Genomic DNA, 15,073 nt, shown 5'->3' with positions numbered 1-15,073 from the left:
CGGTAAATTGGTGTTACATTTTCAAAATTTTACAAGGCACCTATAAATTATACCTAATACATGACTAGGACAGTGAATAGCCTTAAATCCGTGATAGTTGACGTCAATTGTCTATTTTCAAAACTTGGCATAGCAAATATTTCTCGAGGATTATGGGAGATTGGAACCCCCAAAAATGTGTAGTATGTTAGCATACAATGATGAGCTAGATAAACTTTACAAGCATGAAAAACTCAATTCCATCATTATCTATGAGAGTTTTGACAAAACAGCTTGCTTGTAAGTTTTGGCCAAATTCTCAACTTAAGACTTCTCACCACTTTAACAAAGAGAAAACTTGCCAAATTTTTTCACCTCATAAACTAATTAGACTAGAAGCAAGACATCCATAATGTGTTTTTAGCTTCATGAAATAAATACAACTTGGCTAGAAACCAGGACACCAAAGTGTTCCTAGACACTTTTTCGTGTCCTGGACACTTTCCTGCTTAATTACAAAACTAGTGTTCAAAACAAATACCCAATTCAATGCAAGTGCATTCCACTCCATCTCCGTTCCCTCTCTTATTCGATTCTATTTATTTCAAATTTTGCGGAGTGTATTTATTCAATTGTCAAAAGTTGTAATAGCAATACAATATTGATTTATCTAATCAATGGTCCAAAATGGCTACAAGGACAGGTGAGGGCTACCAATACTACTCCTATGCACCATGGCTAACGAAGGGATTCTTGACAATGCCCTCCACCTCACATGATTAACCCAAGGAGGAACTGAAGAGCCCAATTAAAAAAACACAACTTTTTTAATAACAAGAGATGCAAGTTGTGAAGTAACTGATTGGCAATTGACCAGTGAGGGCTCTTTAGACAATTGGCAAAGCCCTTGGAGCAAAAAAGCAGATGCATAGACTTAGTATGCATGTGTGTACGAATCAAAAGATCTATCTAGCTTAATGAATGGATCTCATCCAAATTTAAGGAGCCCCATAGCAAAAGTAAGTGGAACTGGAGGAGAAAAGAGTAAGTAAATGGCACGTACTTAAATCAGAATAAAAAAGCTAGGGCTATTATTTAGAAGCAAAAACACTAAAGCAATCTTTTACTCTTGGATTACCTTTAAAGTATACAACAAAGCAGAGAGAGAGAGAGAGAGAGAGAGAGAGAGAGCTCTTACTATTTCTTTCCACCCACATGGCACGGTTTGAGAAAACCTCCGCATCAACACTCCTTTTCTCTTGAAAGGCAGGGCAAACAAAGGTTCCTAGCCTAGGCTGTGTAAGGAGAAAGTAACATTGCTCCTGTTGATCTGATACTGCCCACAAGGAAGGCAACGCTCCTTGCTTGCGTAACATGTAACATGTAACTTCCCATGCAGCTTGATAAAACAGGACAAAATTTTCGCAATGATGCACAGGCCAAAAAAATCTAACCTTTACTTTATACTGCATCATCACCATCACAAACTCCTCTTTGAAGGGTCATTCCGAATCTGATGCCAACTCTCTCGTTGTGCTCCCATATGCAGCAGCACTATTAGCTATTATCTCGCTAAGCTCCCTGACTTCATCTTTCTGCCTATTCCACCTTTCCAGGATCTGCCAGCCCAAGGAACCTCCACTAGGATGTTGAAGATTACGCAGCCGCTTCTCGAGGTATGGCAGGATAGCTACACTCGTACAGAGCTTGGTGGCTATAGGTATGGATGAAATGTCTGATTTACATTTCGTCGGTTGCACTTCGGAAGCAACCAAAGGAGTAAATATGTCCGGAAATGGCAAAGGGACAGCAAGAGGGCAAAGGGAAGCAGACACTCGATAAAATGGGGTGCGCTTTCTAGTGTAAAAATTTACGATGTCCTGTGGTAAGGGAGGAGCTGTTGGATCTGAATATACCACCTCATTGTTAGCCTATTACAGATAAAAAGCATGCTACACAATATTATGCAAGAGCATACATGGAGCTGAAAAGTAATAGCACTATTTACCTTGCGATGAGGAGCCCTGAACAACTACTACATATGAAGCTAGCTGATCATCGGTTTCAATCACACCAGGTAGTAGTGGCTGGAACCTTGAGAAATCGACAGCTTCATGCTTCTCTCGACCTACAGAAAAATGCTATCCATTCAGCATGCCAGACGGTAGCTCTAAGCTTTACACACCGCCTTTGTTGATGTGAACGTCTGCCTTTTTGCAAAACCCAAAGGAAAACCCAACCACGAGAGAAAAGACCTGGTATATGCAGTGCTGGCATTGCCAAATGCATGAGTGGCACCCGTCTCCCCATCCGGCCTAACAAGACCTGGACCAAGCTTTCCATGTCCATAGCTCCTGTACACACTGCATTTGATGGATCCCCAGAAGAAAGCTCTATCCGTAAAGGTAGAGTGATGCAGCTAACTGCAGCCGCATATACTGCGCTGGTATGGAAGTGTTTTGAATCATCAACCGCCAGGTATTTTGACACTTGCACAAGCGTCCAGAGTCAAAATAGATCCTCCAATCTTACTCGTACATCATTGTTAAAACCAAAATTCAAGAAAAAAATATCAGCTCACTTCCTGCAAAGCTAGAGAGTCCAAGTGGAATTGAACAGGAACTGAATTTGCTAAGTTCGCTGAAAGATATGGCATCATGAAGGTCTCTTACAACTGAAGCTTGCAATGTCCTCGATTTTTTTACAGATGATGGAGGCCGAAGAGTGAACAATAATGTTGGGGTCTTGTTATATTCATCAACTACTGCCTCCAGAAATTCAGTTGCAACTGCTGCAAAACCCCCTGAATCATCCACAAGAACTTTAAACCCCTGCAATGAAAACCTACATTTGGTTATAGCTTGATTTAAAAAGTTAAAAGAAGTGATAAGAGGAATACATGCTCTTGCTGGTCGACTCACTCTGTTTGTGTGCACATAATGATTAAAACCAACTATCAACTTTCTAGACACCCTAATAACTTCACCAACAATACCTGCATGTGATCTGCTTCTTCAACAAAGAAACGCAGTCTATTGAGTACATCCTCTTTTACGTGTCCGTTGAGTAGTCCTTTGCCACGGCCATAATCATCAAGACTAGTTGTTTCATGCCATACGCCTTCAAGCTCATACAAGCTCCGAGGATGAAAATGGACCTTCGAATAGTCCGTCCAGAACTGCACAGATTCCTCCAAGCTTTTTTGAATATTGTGCTCAGCATGACAAATAGAGTCACTCTTCCCACTTCCAGCCGGAAAATCGGCCTGCTCTTTTCTCTTCTGCTGATGAACCCACTCAACTTGCTCTTGCTCAAGACTTTTTAGGAACTCGTTTTTCACATGTGGTTCTGTTACATGCTTGGAGACCTGCCCTTTCCTGAGCAGCAAACAAAATGGACCCCTGAATGCTCTGGCGCCTTCAAGTGCAGTTACCATAAAGATTTGGTACTAGCACATGTGAAGTAGAGTAAAAGCAGCTCAAGCACCACCACAACTGCAGTGGCTCTCCTTCCTATGTGCCTATTCAATTCACAACTTAAACGTTTCTTACCTGCAAAAAAAACTTAGAGCCTAGAGATAAAAAATCAAAGACTTTTCAAATCTCCAAATGAAGAAATGTGTCTCCTAAACTGAAAATCATACCTAAAGGCTAAAACAAGACGCAGGCGTCTTGTTTCTAGACTATTTTGGCTATTTCTGTATAGCTAAATACAATTCTCTGTTTGTGGATAATAGAAACATTATGGGTCCATAAGAATCAGATGAATAGAGCATTGTAAACCAAATAGCATGAAGGCCATCCTGGAGCACAGATTTTTGATGCATCATTTCGATGGATAACTTAAGCAACCCCAGCGAATATCATTTAGGTCATCTAAAACGAATAGTTCTGATGCATCGCAGAACGAATGGTTAGAGCATCACAAAGGGAGTACTTTGCAAGTCCGGATAAGACATAGGAGAACACAGCAGTATGTATTCCTCTTGCATCATGAGCTGGGTGACCACAGCATCTTGAAGGGAATATCTTATAGAAAGAATGGAATAGTAAGACTCAACTTTTCATATTGACCATTTTATGGGTCATAGGGGGGTATATGGGGTTGGGCAACCTTTTTGCATCCGTAAATAAGGGAGAGGGGGACACCCCCATTTGGTTAGATTCGAAAGAGCCTTGTACCATCTCTTGTGTATAGAATTGCCTCACAAGGCTTGTGCGCTCTCAAACGAAGACGAGAGACACCACCTATGGACATCAGAGTTACCCGGAACGCGGAACGGGAACGGCGACGGGCCTCCCTGCGGAACGGGGGAACGGGAATGGGCCCGGAATGGGAACGGCGCGGAACGGCAGGCTAAAAAAACACCCAAATATTATTTTTTGGAACGCGGAACGGGAACGGCAACGGGCCTCCCTACGGAACGGGGGAACGGGAATGGGCCCGGAATGGGAACGGCGCGGAACGGCAGGCTAAAAAAACACCCAAATATTATTTTTTTTAGCGTTATGTGTTTGAATACAAGTAGTATTAGAGTCCTTTGACTCTAATACCCACAAAAAACACGATTCGAAGACCATTTAACCTTATTATGACTTGATTGGGATGTGAGGCGCCCAGAGTACATAGCCAGATGAACAACAATGAGCAAACAGCATCCCCATGCACGAGAACCCCCCGCCGCCGACAAGGTGCCCTCCGAGGTCACTTCATCCCACCACGACCATTCCTTCGCCTTTTGAGTGTTGCCCGCATGAACGGAGGGGGTTGAACGAGAAGAAGAGGCCATGGATGATGGATTATCCGTGAAAGAGAGAGCTTGATCTTGAACTTTGAGAGAGAGAGAGGGATTGAGAGAGAGAGGCTTGCCGCTTGATTCCGTGAGAGCTTGAGCCTTGAGCCTTGAAAGTTGAGGGTTAGAACTTAGAAGTTAGCCCAAGAGAGAGAGAGGTTGAGAGCTTGAGCCTTGAGGCATGCCGCGGCGCCACACTATGGCTTGAGAGTTGAGAGCAAGCTAGGGAGAATGAGCTTGGCTTGAGAGTTGAGAGCAAGGCTCAAGCAAGGGAGAATGGGCCTTGAGGCTTGATGAGTGTGTGAAGAATGGGGGAGGAGGGGGGCATTATATACTTTTTTGACTGCTGAAAATGGCCGTTGGCTGCCTAACAGTCATTTTTTTCAATTTCAAAAACTACCGTTTATGGCCGTTGGGGCCGTTCCGTCCCGTTCCGGTCGTCCCGTTTCCAGCCGGAACGCCGTTCCGTTCCGACGCGTTCCAGAAAATCCCAGCTGGCCGGAACGCCGTTCCGGCGTTCCAAGGCCCGAAATGTCCGTTCCCTGGTAACTCTGATGGACATGTGTCAGGACTAACCACCCAGCTATAGCTACCATCCAACGTCAACTAGCTTGAGCTAGCATCTGAGGCCGTAGGCTCCCAGCTGTAAGACCGAGACTTCCATACTACCAGGTCTCACTTCCTCAAGGAGACCTCGCCCAAGCCTAGCCTTACGGGCCGACCACCGGCACTCTACCAGAGGAGGTTGTCGTCTACAAATGAGACCTTGGCCTCCTTCAATAAGTGGCTGGCCACACTGGTGTGATAGGGACAATATCATACTTTGCCCCCCTTAAGGACCATTGATGTCCTCATCAATGAAGTGGGGATACTTAGCTTTCAACGAACTAACTCGCAAACCTTATCAGATTGACCCTTCCGTTTAAATATAAATCCATCATAAGCACATCGGCACGTATGACGAGTACGGTGGTCTAATAAAACCTTTGGTTCTCGAGGAATATACTCAATTTGGATATCTTCCCAAGCATTTTCCTTAATAGTCATAACAACATGGCCTCTACCTAGCTTTTCTCTAAGGCGGCTAACATGAAATACTAGATGCACTCTTAACATCCGAGGGGAGAGCCAATTTATAGGCAACAAGGGTTATTTTCTTCGTGATCAAGAATGGACCACAAAATCAAGTTAAAAGCATAGTATGGGAATCTTTGGGTATCTTCAGATAGACCCATTGTCACACATCTAGAGTTCTTGGAGATCTCTTTTGGTTTAGCATAAGTATTAACTCGATCATGAACTGTCCTTACACTATCCTTAGCGAATCCGAGCATCTCTTGCATATCATACAAAAAATCACGAGCTTTGCCTTTTCTAAGCCAATAGCAATAGGAGAGTTAGGCTCAAATCCATACATCAACGTGAATGGGCTAAATTAAGTAGTAGAATGCTTGCTACCATTGTAGGCAAACTTTATTGCAAAAGATACTTTTCCATTAGATTGCCGATGAGAGACATATGCTCTCGACATATCCTCTAATGTCTGATTCATCCCTTCTTGTTGTCCATCAGACTCACAGTGATTAGAGGATGGCATACTCAACTTTGTTTGAATTGGAGAAAATATATCTCTCCAAAATCGTCTAGTGAACTTGGTATCTCAATCACTGACAATATTCTCTAGTAAACCTTTTACAAGTTATAAAGTTGGTATAAACTTTACCATTTTTGTGAGTATCAATGTATCAACTACCATCCAAATGGCATCATTGCCACAACTTGGCTTTGGCAAACCAACTATTAAATCCATAGAAATACTCTCAGTTGGCTTAGGGATTTCCAATGAATGTAGTAGGCAAGCTTGCTTAAGGCGCTCTGCCTTATTGACCTAACACTGAGTGCATTTCTTCATATAGTTCTCTATGTAAAAGTGCATCCTTGGTCAATAGAAATTTTTAGACCAATGCCAATGCTCTTTGGATGCCTACGTGTCCAGTGCTAAGAACATCATGGCATTCAAACAAAAGGTACAACTTTTGAAATGTATGCTATTATTTTCTTTTACGGGGATGATGTCGTCATAGTGCTCTTGAAGAGGTAGACACTGACATTGGCACACCCCCTATGGTTAAGACCCCTCCATTCAAACTATGGGGGGCAAAGGGATTGAGAAATTCAATGGAGAGGCTTCCATACATGGCAAATGAAGCTACATGGATACCTCATGAAGATGCACTTATGGGCTTTTGTCAAACTTGGGACAAATGAGCTATCCACTTCAGCTGGCATTCTCACTAGAACTCAAATTGCACACGCACATGCCAAAGATGAACAAACTTTAAGAATAATTATCACTTCTCTACATAATAACTATGTGCATTTCACAAATGACTACACCAAAACACTTGAAGCATGGACAATCCTGGAAGAAAATTTTGGTGCTAAGCAAAAGCAAAGTAAAATAAGCTTAAAGAAGAATATTTACAAACTCAATATGCTTCAAGGGGAGAACATCTTTAGCCTAGTAAATAGGTTAATTAGCATAATCATGCAACTCAGTTCCATTGAGTGTCATATCCCAAAAGAAAACAAAGTAGTTATGCTTTGAGTGCTCTTCCGAACAACTTTGACAACATAGTCCCACTTTTAGAGCAAAGGATCCCACACCTTCACTGCAGCAAGTTATAATTGTAATTCATGAAGAAGAAAGAAGCAAACAAAGAAGACTACATCAAATGGAGGAGCATATCTTGCATCATCATCATCATCTAGGCCAAACAATAAAAAGAAGTGCTACGAGTGTGACAAGCCTCGACATTTTCTGAGGACTGCTACAAGAACAAGTATTGTAGTAATTGTGGCATCAAAAATCATCCACCATATCTAAGTGTCATAGTAACAGCAGCAGCAAAGATAAAGGTAGAGTCAATTGTTAGGTGCAGCGGAATGAATGTTTGCGCTTTGCTCAAGATGAGTGCTCCGAATTGTGCTCAAGGTTCCTTTTGTTCTTATGGAAGGTAGAGCCTTCCGTTCTTAGTGAGAGAATGCTATGATCACAAACAAAGTGAATGGACACTGTGCGTGCAAGTGTATGAGATTAAGAGATAGAGAGAGAAGAGAAATACGACACCAGAGACGTTGTAAAACCCTCCTCCGAAGGCCCCACTCTCGTCGGTGAGAGTGGTCTACTTATGATTGCACAATCTCGTACAAATGGTATGCATGAGACTGATGCAAATCTAGGCTATGTCGACAATGACGACGGGAATGACGAAGTCGACCTAAGGGCTGAAATTTGCAATCTTGCTACTGCTGTCCAAAAATGCTATGGGCTGAAATCTGCAACTAGTCCAAAACGCTGATTTGGGGGCTGTTTTCTGTGGGTCTTTGTCGCTGAAAATCTGCAGGTTTAGGGCTGAAAACAGGGAATCTGCTACTCTTACCGGGCTGATCTTGCAGGTACTTCACTCATGAAATCACTGCGCTGCTGTGGCTGAAAACGTTGCAATCTGCAAACGTTTTGGTCTGCAAAAAACGCTAGGGAAGCTGGTCCAAAAATGCTAGCTGTTGTGTTCCAAAAACACTAGCTGATGCCTTGTCAAAACGCTAGGTGCTAGGCTTTGGTGGCGACGATGTTGATGCAAACGCTAGCTAATGATGCTTCCCAAAAAACGCTAGGTGAGGGAATGTCTATGGCGATGGTTCTTGCTTGGAGGGGGAAACCGCCAAGGTCCTGTTGAGAAGTTTCCTGCTGAGCTTGGCTCTTGTTGCCTCTTCTGCCAAATAGTGCTAGCTCTAGTTTGCTTATATATTTTCTTACCCAAATTGCCCTACCTACTTTTGTTGGAAAATCACTTAAATTAATAAGTGAAAAATTGTCAAAAATAGGTAAAATAGGCTAAATGCATTGGAAAATTCCCCTCATGGAATCTAATGGATTTTGATGGGAATGCTTATGATCATGCTGTGTGCAACTAGAGGATATGCATCTACACTAAGTGACTGGGTATGCACGGTCTACGAATAGACTCACAAAAGTGCCAGATCACTTCTAAATCTAGACTGACTGGACTGACTGAACCCTGATCATGTTGTAGCTTGTCCACGTACACATAGGGTTGGATGTGTCACGTGACATCCCCTCCTTTTCAAAGTGAGATACTGGTACCGAATTGTATGGCGTCGAGGGAGATCGCCAATAGCATCCGGAATCCTGGAAGGGACTCTTCGCCGGCCCACTCTGATGTGTCCGTCGAGCGGTACTTGAACTTCATAAAGGTCTGCAACACTTGCTTCTTTGGGCCGTGCCAAAAGCGACACAAAGTCTTATGTGGCTCCTTCGATGCTTCAACTTCGTCGAGAGTCATGCTTCTTTCTTCTTCAAGAATCTCTATGGCTGAAAATTCCTGAAACCACTTCCAACACAAAACCATGAACATACCTATTCCATGTAAAGTGAGTGGAAAAAATCTTGTCTTCCTCAAAGACTGTGCATGCAATGTAGATGAACAAAGAGCCAGAGTGCTAACCCGTTCACCACACACACGCAAACAATGAGATCAAATCTTGTCGTGCTGATCTAAATCAATCAACTGAGGCAAAACACAATGGAAATGCCATGCTTGGTGCTCATACTTTCGTGTGCTCTTTCTACAAATGTGTCATACCAAGGAAGAGACATGGAATGTGACTTCCTTGAATGCATACTTTTCAGCTTTTCATGAACAATCCGCATACATTCGTACTCATTCATAAGTAAAACGTGCTCAACGTACAATATGTCATGCGTAGGAAAAGGGATCACATAAAGACGTTGACTAAAATACAGGAAACGATCACGAATGAAACACTCGAACAATGCGTGCGTATCAATCATGCGAACACATAATACTTCCTGTAAGGGGTCTTTGGACCGAGGCTCGAGAGCCAAGATCGCTTCTTCCTGAATGATCGAATCGTCCTGTGGGGGTTCTTTGGACCTCGACTGGAAAGCCAAGATCGGTTCCTCGTGATTGATCGAATCTACAACGAGGTTAGCTTCGCTAGAAAAAGCATCCACTAACGCATCATCCTTGTGAACAATCACATCATCTTCATGCAACTCATCATGCTTGTGAGAAATCACATCTTGATCATGCAAATCATCATGCTTGTCATTGGCATCCAAATCATCATGCTCATCATTATCATTCAAATCATCATGCTTTTCACAATCATGCAAATCCTGTGTATCATGCTGTGGAGAAGAAGAGACTGAGAGAGTCTCCTTTTCCCGAATCCTTTCAATCTTGTCCTGTATAGTAGCAATGAGAGATGGAGAATGAACAATGTCCTCTCCATGAATGACAATGGGAGAATCACTTTTGGCATTGAGAGTGAAAGTGTTAGCCTCCCAATCAATGAGAGGGTTAACATCACGAAACCATCGAATGCCCAAAATCATATCACATCCTGAGAGAGGAGACACAACAAATCTTCTAGTGAAGGCAGCTTGTTAAATTGCAAACAACACACCAAGACACTCCTCCGTGATGAGAGCGTCCATACCGGGAACAAAGCTAGAGACCTCGAGAGGAGATCTCTGACTAAGTTCTAGGCTGGCTCTCTCAACCAGAGAGGGACTGATCACATTATGCATACTACCTCGGTCAAACAATATGACAAAACGCTGCTCCGACACCTGACCATAACATTTAATGAGAGAATTATCAATGGGAGGGTCAAGAGAAACTTGGGGCACACTCATGTTATCATTGATTGCATTGACAGAGAAAGTGGGTTCTGTGGATTCTTTATATTCATTCGATTCAAGCTTAGGACATGTTCTTTTTATGTGACCCTTAATGTGACAATGAAAACAACGACCTTCCTTAGAATAAGTGCTTTGCTCTTCCGACGTGATGTATCCTCCTACAATTCCTTGTGCTACCTTTTTATCTGGAGTAAGCTTAGGTTTAGCAATTGTGTTAGCCTTACCCTTAGGTTCATTGGAAGAATTCTTTTCTGAGAGACTGTTGGAAGATTGGTTAGAAGAGTTACCATTCTAACCATTCTTACCGTTCTGAGGGTTCTGAGAAGTCTGCGAGGTACTTGTGGAAGTCTTGTTCTCCTTAGGCTTTCCCTTGTTGTGCTTCATCTCCTGTGCGAGAGCAATCGCTACCGCCTTGTTGAGATCGATTGGATCGAGCACCTCAACATCATACTTGATATACTCGTCCAATCCATAAAGGAATGCCTCTTTGCGTTCATCATCCAACTTGCGTAATTGGGTACCTAGCTGCAAAACACGATTAGAAAAAGACATAACCGGCATACCATTTTGCTTGAGAGTGCGTCAATCGTCCTTCAATCGTGCGAGGTACTGAGGTGGCATAAACCGCGCCTTGAGCTTGTCTTGGAAATCAACCCAATTGAAGGAAAGGGGCGTGAATTCATCGGCTTCCTCTAGGTGCGCGGCTAATTGTGCCTCTTGCCATGCGTGGTACCACTTAATGGCATCACCGGCAAGGTACATGGCTGCCGTCAAAACTTTGCTATTTCCTGTTTTCTTAGTTGTCGCAAAACAAGCATTAAATTGATGCAACCAAGAATGAATCACTGTGGTATCCATCTTACCATTATACTTACTGAAAGTCAACTTCTCTGTGACTGGATGGGTGAAATCTGCATCGTGGCTTGCGCCACTTGAGGAACTCCCACGGTCTTTGGCTGGTTCGAACTTCAAGGCAAGTACTTGTCAAATCAATTCTTGAGTGCGTAGTTCTCGTTGAGCCTCACGCTCGATCTCCAAGGCCACTCTTTGAGCTTCACGCTCGGCCTCCAAGGCTGCGCTTCGTGCTGCCGCCTCCTTTCTTTGTTCTTTTCTTTCTTTTTGTTCGTGCGTTCACGTACCAAAGCAATGCGAGTCTCTTCTTGTTTGACCATCATGTTAATGCGATTGGCTTCTTGTTGTGCGGCAATTCTTTCGTTTCTTTCGTCGCGCTCGCGGTCCTTAGCTTCCTGTTGTTCTTCTTTTCTTGCTAGTTGTGCCAACGCAACTCGATTCGTTTCTTGTTGTTGTGCCATCATGTCCAACATCGACTTGACTATCTCCTCCATCGAAGTTGGTACAACTCGTGGCGTAGATGGCAAAGGGGGAGGGTCGGAAAAATCTCTTGGGGGGGAAAAGTCTTCGTCGCCTCTCTCATGCTCATCACCTGTATGCGAAGTATCCATTCCGCTTCGGGTGACGACCATGCACTAGGGTCTCGGTTTCTTGGGTTCTTGAGGATCTTGAGGTTCTTGAGGGTCTTGAGAGTCTTTCGCTTGCAAACCGCGTTTGAGAAGGATCTTCTCTTCACCCGAGTTCTACTCCTTTCCGTAGGCGCACCCCTTGGCGGCCTTACGCTCACACGAAGGTTGCTTTTTCCCACCCCACGTCGATTGGCCGGCCGCTAAGTGCACAATCCGTTCTCAATGAGTGAAAAGAGACACAAGGGGAGGCTGGACAAGCCCTTCTTTCCTGGGATTCCTGTCACTCTTCAAAAACACGATTAGGAATCGACACGACTAAAAGAACTTGAGTTCGTGCGACCGCAACAAGAAAAAAAATTTCTTGTGATTCTTGTGGTTCTTTCCTTGAGTGATACAAAACACTGCCAAAGCTCTGATACCAATGTTAGGTGCAGCGGAATGAATGTTTGCGCTTTGCTCAAGATGAGTGCTCCAAACTGTGCTCAAGGTTCCTTTTCTTCTTATGGAAGGTAAAGCCTTCCGTTCTTAGTGAGAGAATGCTATGATCACAAACAAAGTGAATGGACACTGTGCGTGCAAGTGTATGAGACTGAGAGATAAAGAGAGAAGAGAGATACGACACTAGAGACGTTGTAAAACCCTCCTCCGAAGGCCCCACTCTCGTCGGCGAGAGTGGTCTACTTATGATTGCACGATTTGGTACAAACAGTATGCATGAGACTGATGCAAATCTAGGCTATGTCGACGATGATGACGGGGATGACGAAGTCGACCTAAGGGCTGAAATCTGCAATCTTGCTACTGCTGTCCAAAAATGCTATGGGCTGAAATCTGCGACTAGTCCAAATCGCTGATTTGGGGGCTGTTTTCTGTGGGTCTTTGTCGCTGAAAATCTGCAGGTTTAGGGCTGAAAACAAGGATTCTTAAGGGCTGAAAACTGAGGTTCTTACCGGGCTGAATCTGCTACTGTTTAGGGCTGATCTTGCAGGTACTTCACTCATGAAATCACTGCGCTGCTGTGGCTGAAAATGCTGCAATCTGCAAACGTTTTGGTCTGCAAAAAACGCTAGGGAAGCTGGTCCAAAAACACTAGCTGTTGTGTTCCAAAAACGCTAGCTGATGCCTTGTCAAAACGCTAGGTGCTGGGCTTTGGTGGCGACGATGTTGATGCAAACGCTAACTGATGATGCTTCCCAAAAACGCTAGGTGAGGGAAGGTCTATGGCGATGGTTCTTGCTTGGAGGGGAAAACCGCCAAGGTCCTGTTGAGAAGTTGCCTGCTGAGCTTGGCTCCTGTTGCCTCTTCTGCCAAATAGTGCTAGCTCTAGTTTGCTTATATATTTTCTTACCCAAATTGCCCTACCTACTTTTGTTGGAAAGTCACTTAAATTAATAAGTGAAAAATGTCAAAAATAGGTAAAATAGGCTAAATGCACTGGAAAATTCCCCTGATGGAATCTAATGGATTCTGATGGGAATGCTTATGATCATGCTTTGTGCAACCAGAGGATATGCATCTACACTAAGTGACTGGGCATGCACGGTCTACGAATAGACTCACAAAATTGCCAGATCACTTCTAAATCTAGACTGATTGGACTGACTGAACCCTGATCATGCTGTAGCTTGTCCACGGACACACAGGGTTGGATGTCACTTGACATCAACATTGTAGAAGATGAGGACAAAGACGAAAACAAGGAAGAGGAGAGCTGAAACTCGCCCTTGATACACCACAAGCTTATGACTACCAATTAACACTTTGCACATAGAACAAATACAAAAAGGTCAACATTGCAGAAGATGAGGACAAAGACGGAAACAACTCGCCCTTGATACACCACAGGCTTATGACTACCAATTAACACTTTGCACATAAGACAAATAACTGTCTTTGGTTAGAAAAAGAGAGAGAGAGGGACACACACATATACACACATACATACATGCATACATACATATGTATATATAGATATATATATATATGTGTGTGTGTGTGTGTGTATCTGCATATCTTTATGTATATAGATGTATGGAGATATGTATAGCTTGAAATACTGAGAGAGGCAGATTAGATAGTGAGAGAAGACTGAGAGTGGCACACCGCTGACCCAACACAGTTGAGCCCCTTCACAGGAATTTCTTTATTCCTCCACAAAATTACACGGGTATAGGCTGAAAATTCAGCATGGAATCACCGTACGTTCTCCTTCATGCGATCACTTCGGCAACACCTCCTCCAACATCTCCTCCCTCACATAAGCTTGAATGAGAGAGAGAGAGAGAGAGAGAGAGAGAGAGAGAGAGAGAGAGAGAGAGAGAGGTAGCATGTAGGGCTTGTGGGCGAGAGAAGTAACGTGCAAAGCTTAAGGGAAAGAGAAGTAGCATGTAGAGGGCAATGGTGGTAGTAGTGTAGAGTTGGGCTAAGATTTAAAGAGTAGTTTCAGCACTGAGGTGATCTCAAAAATGAGAGAAAAGGGTTGCTTTTATAGACGAACTTGCCTCTTGAATAAGGAGGTCACGTGTTAGCATTAGCACAAGTGTCTTGCCACTTGTCTAAACAGATAAAATGTCTTTGACAAGTCTCCTTACATGTCTCCTGAGTCAATATGGCAAGAGATTAGCCAAAAGTATTCTGCATCAACCCCTCCTCTATGTCTCTATCTATTATTAGTCTCTCGTAGTCCTCTTGTTCACCCCACTGATGCCCCCACTAGTTCTAAGTTTGAAGAGCGCGTCTGTCGCCTCCCTTACTCTATCTCCACGTTGCCCTCACAATAACCAACAGCCATCAAGGCCGTCAAGATTGCATCCCCTCGTGACCCACTAACACCACCTGTTATGTCCCACGCAAAGGAGAGGAATCCGGTCTAAGACACCGTCAGATGAACGTTCGGTGTCCGGGAGGACGTAGTGGGAACCCGGCCAATGTGGCCGGCCACTATTATAAAAGGGAGGCCAAGGACTCATTTGTAGTTATCGACCTCCACAGTCCACTGCCAGAGTGCCAGTAATTAGCCCATGAGGCTAGGAGTGCAAGGTCCTAGCCTCATGGGCTAACCACTGGCAC

General features: G+C 43.7%; 1 protein-coding gene across 3 annotated transcripts in view; it reads right to left on the bottom strand.

Moving 5' to 3' along the window:
• Positions 1-1,424: 1,424 nt before the first annotated feature.
• Positions 1,425-15,073, bottom strand: part of LOC147429709 (uncharacterized) — a 15,506-nt gene continuing 1,857 nt past the window's right edge. Inside the window, exons 5-9 of one of the 3 annotated variants that reach the window (XM_086495951.1) lie at positions 2,975-3,356; positions 2,561-2,810; positions 2,235-2,468; positions 1,988-2,107; positions 1,425-1,885 (exon numbers count right to left, since the gene is read on the bottom strand). In XM_086495951.1, the coding sequence (XP_086352077.1) occupies positions 1,482-1,885; positions 1,988-2,107; positions 2,235-2,468; positions 2,561-2,810; positions 2,975-3,356 (1,390 nt within the window). In that variant the 3' untranslated portion in view covers positions 1,425-1,481. Of the gene's footprint in view, positions 1,886-1,987; positions 2,108-2,234; positions 2,469-2,560; positions 2,811-2,974; positions 3,531-15,073 lie in introns of all 3 variants that reach the window. The other 2 variants (XM_086495953.1, XM_086495952.1) reach the window with 2 other exon arrangements.

This window comes from Adiantum capillus-veneris, chromosome 22, assembly GCF_014529385.1.
Source record: "Adiantum capillus-veneris isolate H3 chromosome 22, ASM1452938v2, whole genome shotgun sequence".
In the NCBI taxonomy this organism is placed as follows: Eukaryota; Viridiplantae; Streptophyta; class Polypodiopsida; order Polypodiales; family Pteridaceae; genus Adiantum; species Adiantum capillus-veneris.
This window is presented reverse-complemented; position numbering and strand designations above follow the sequence as displayed.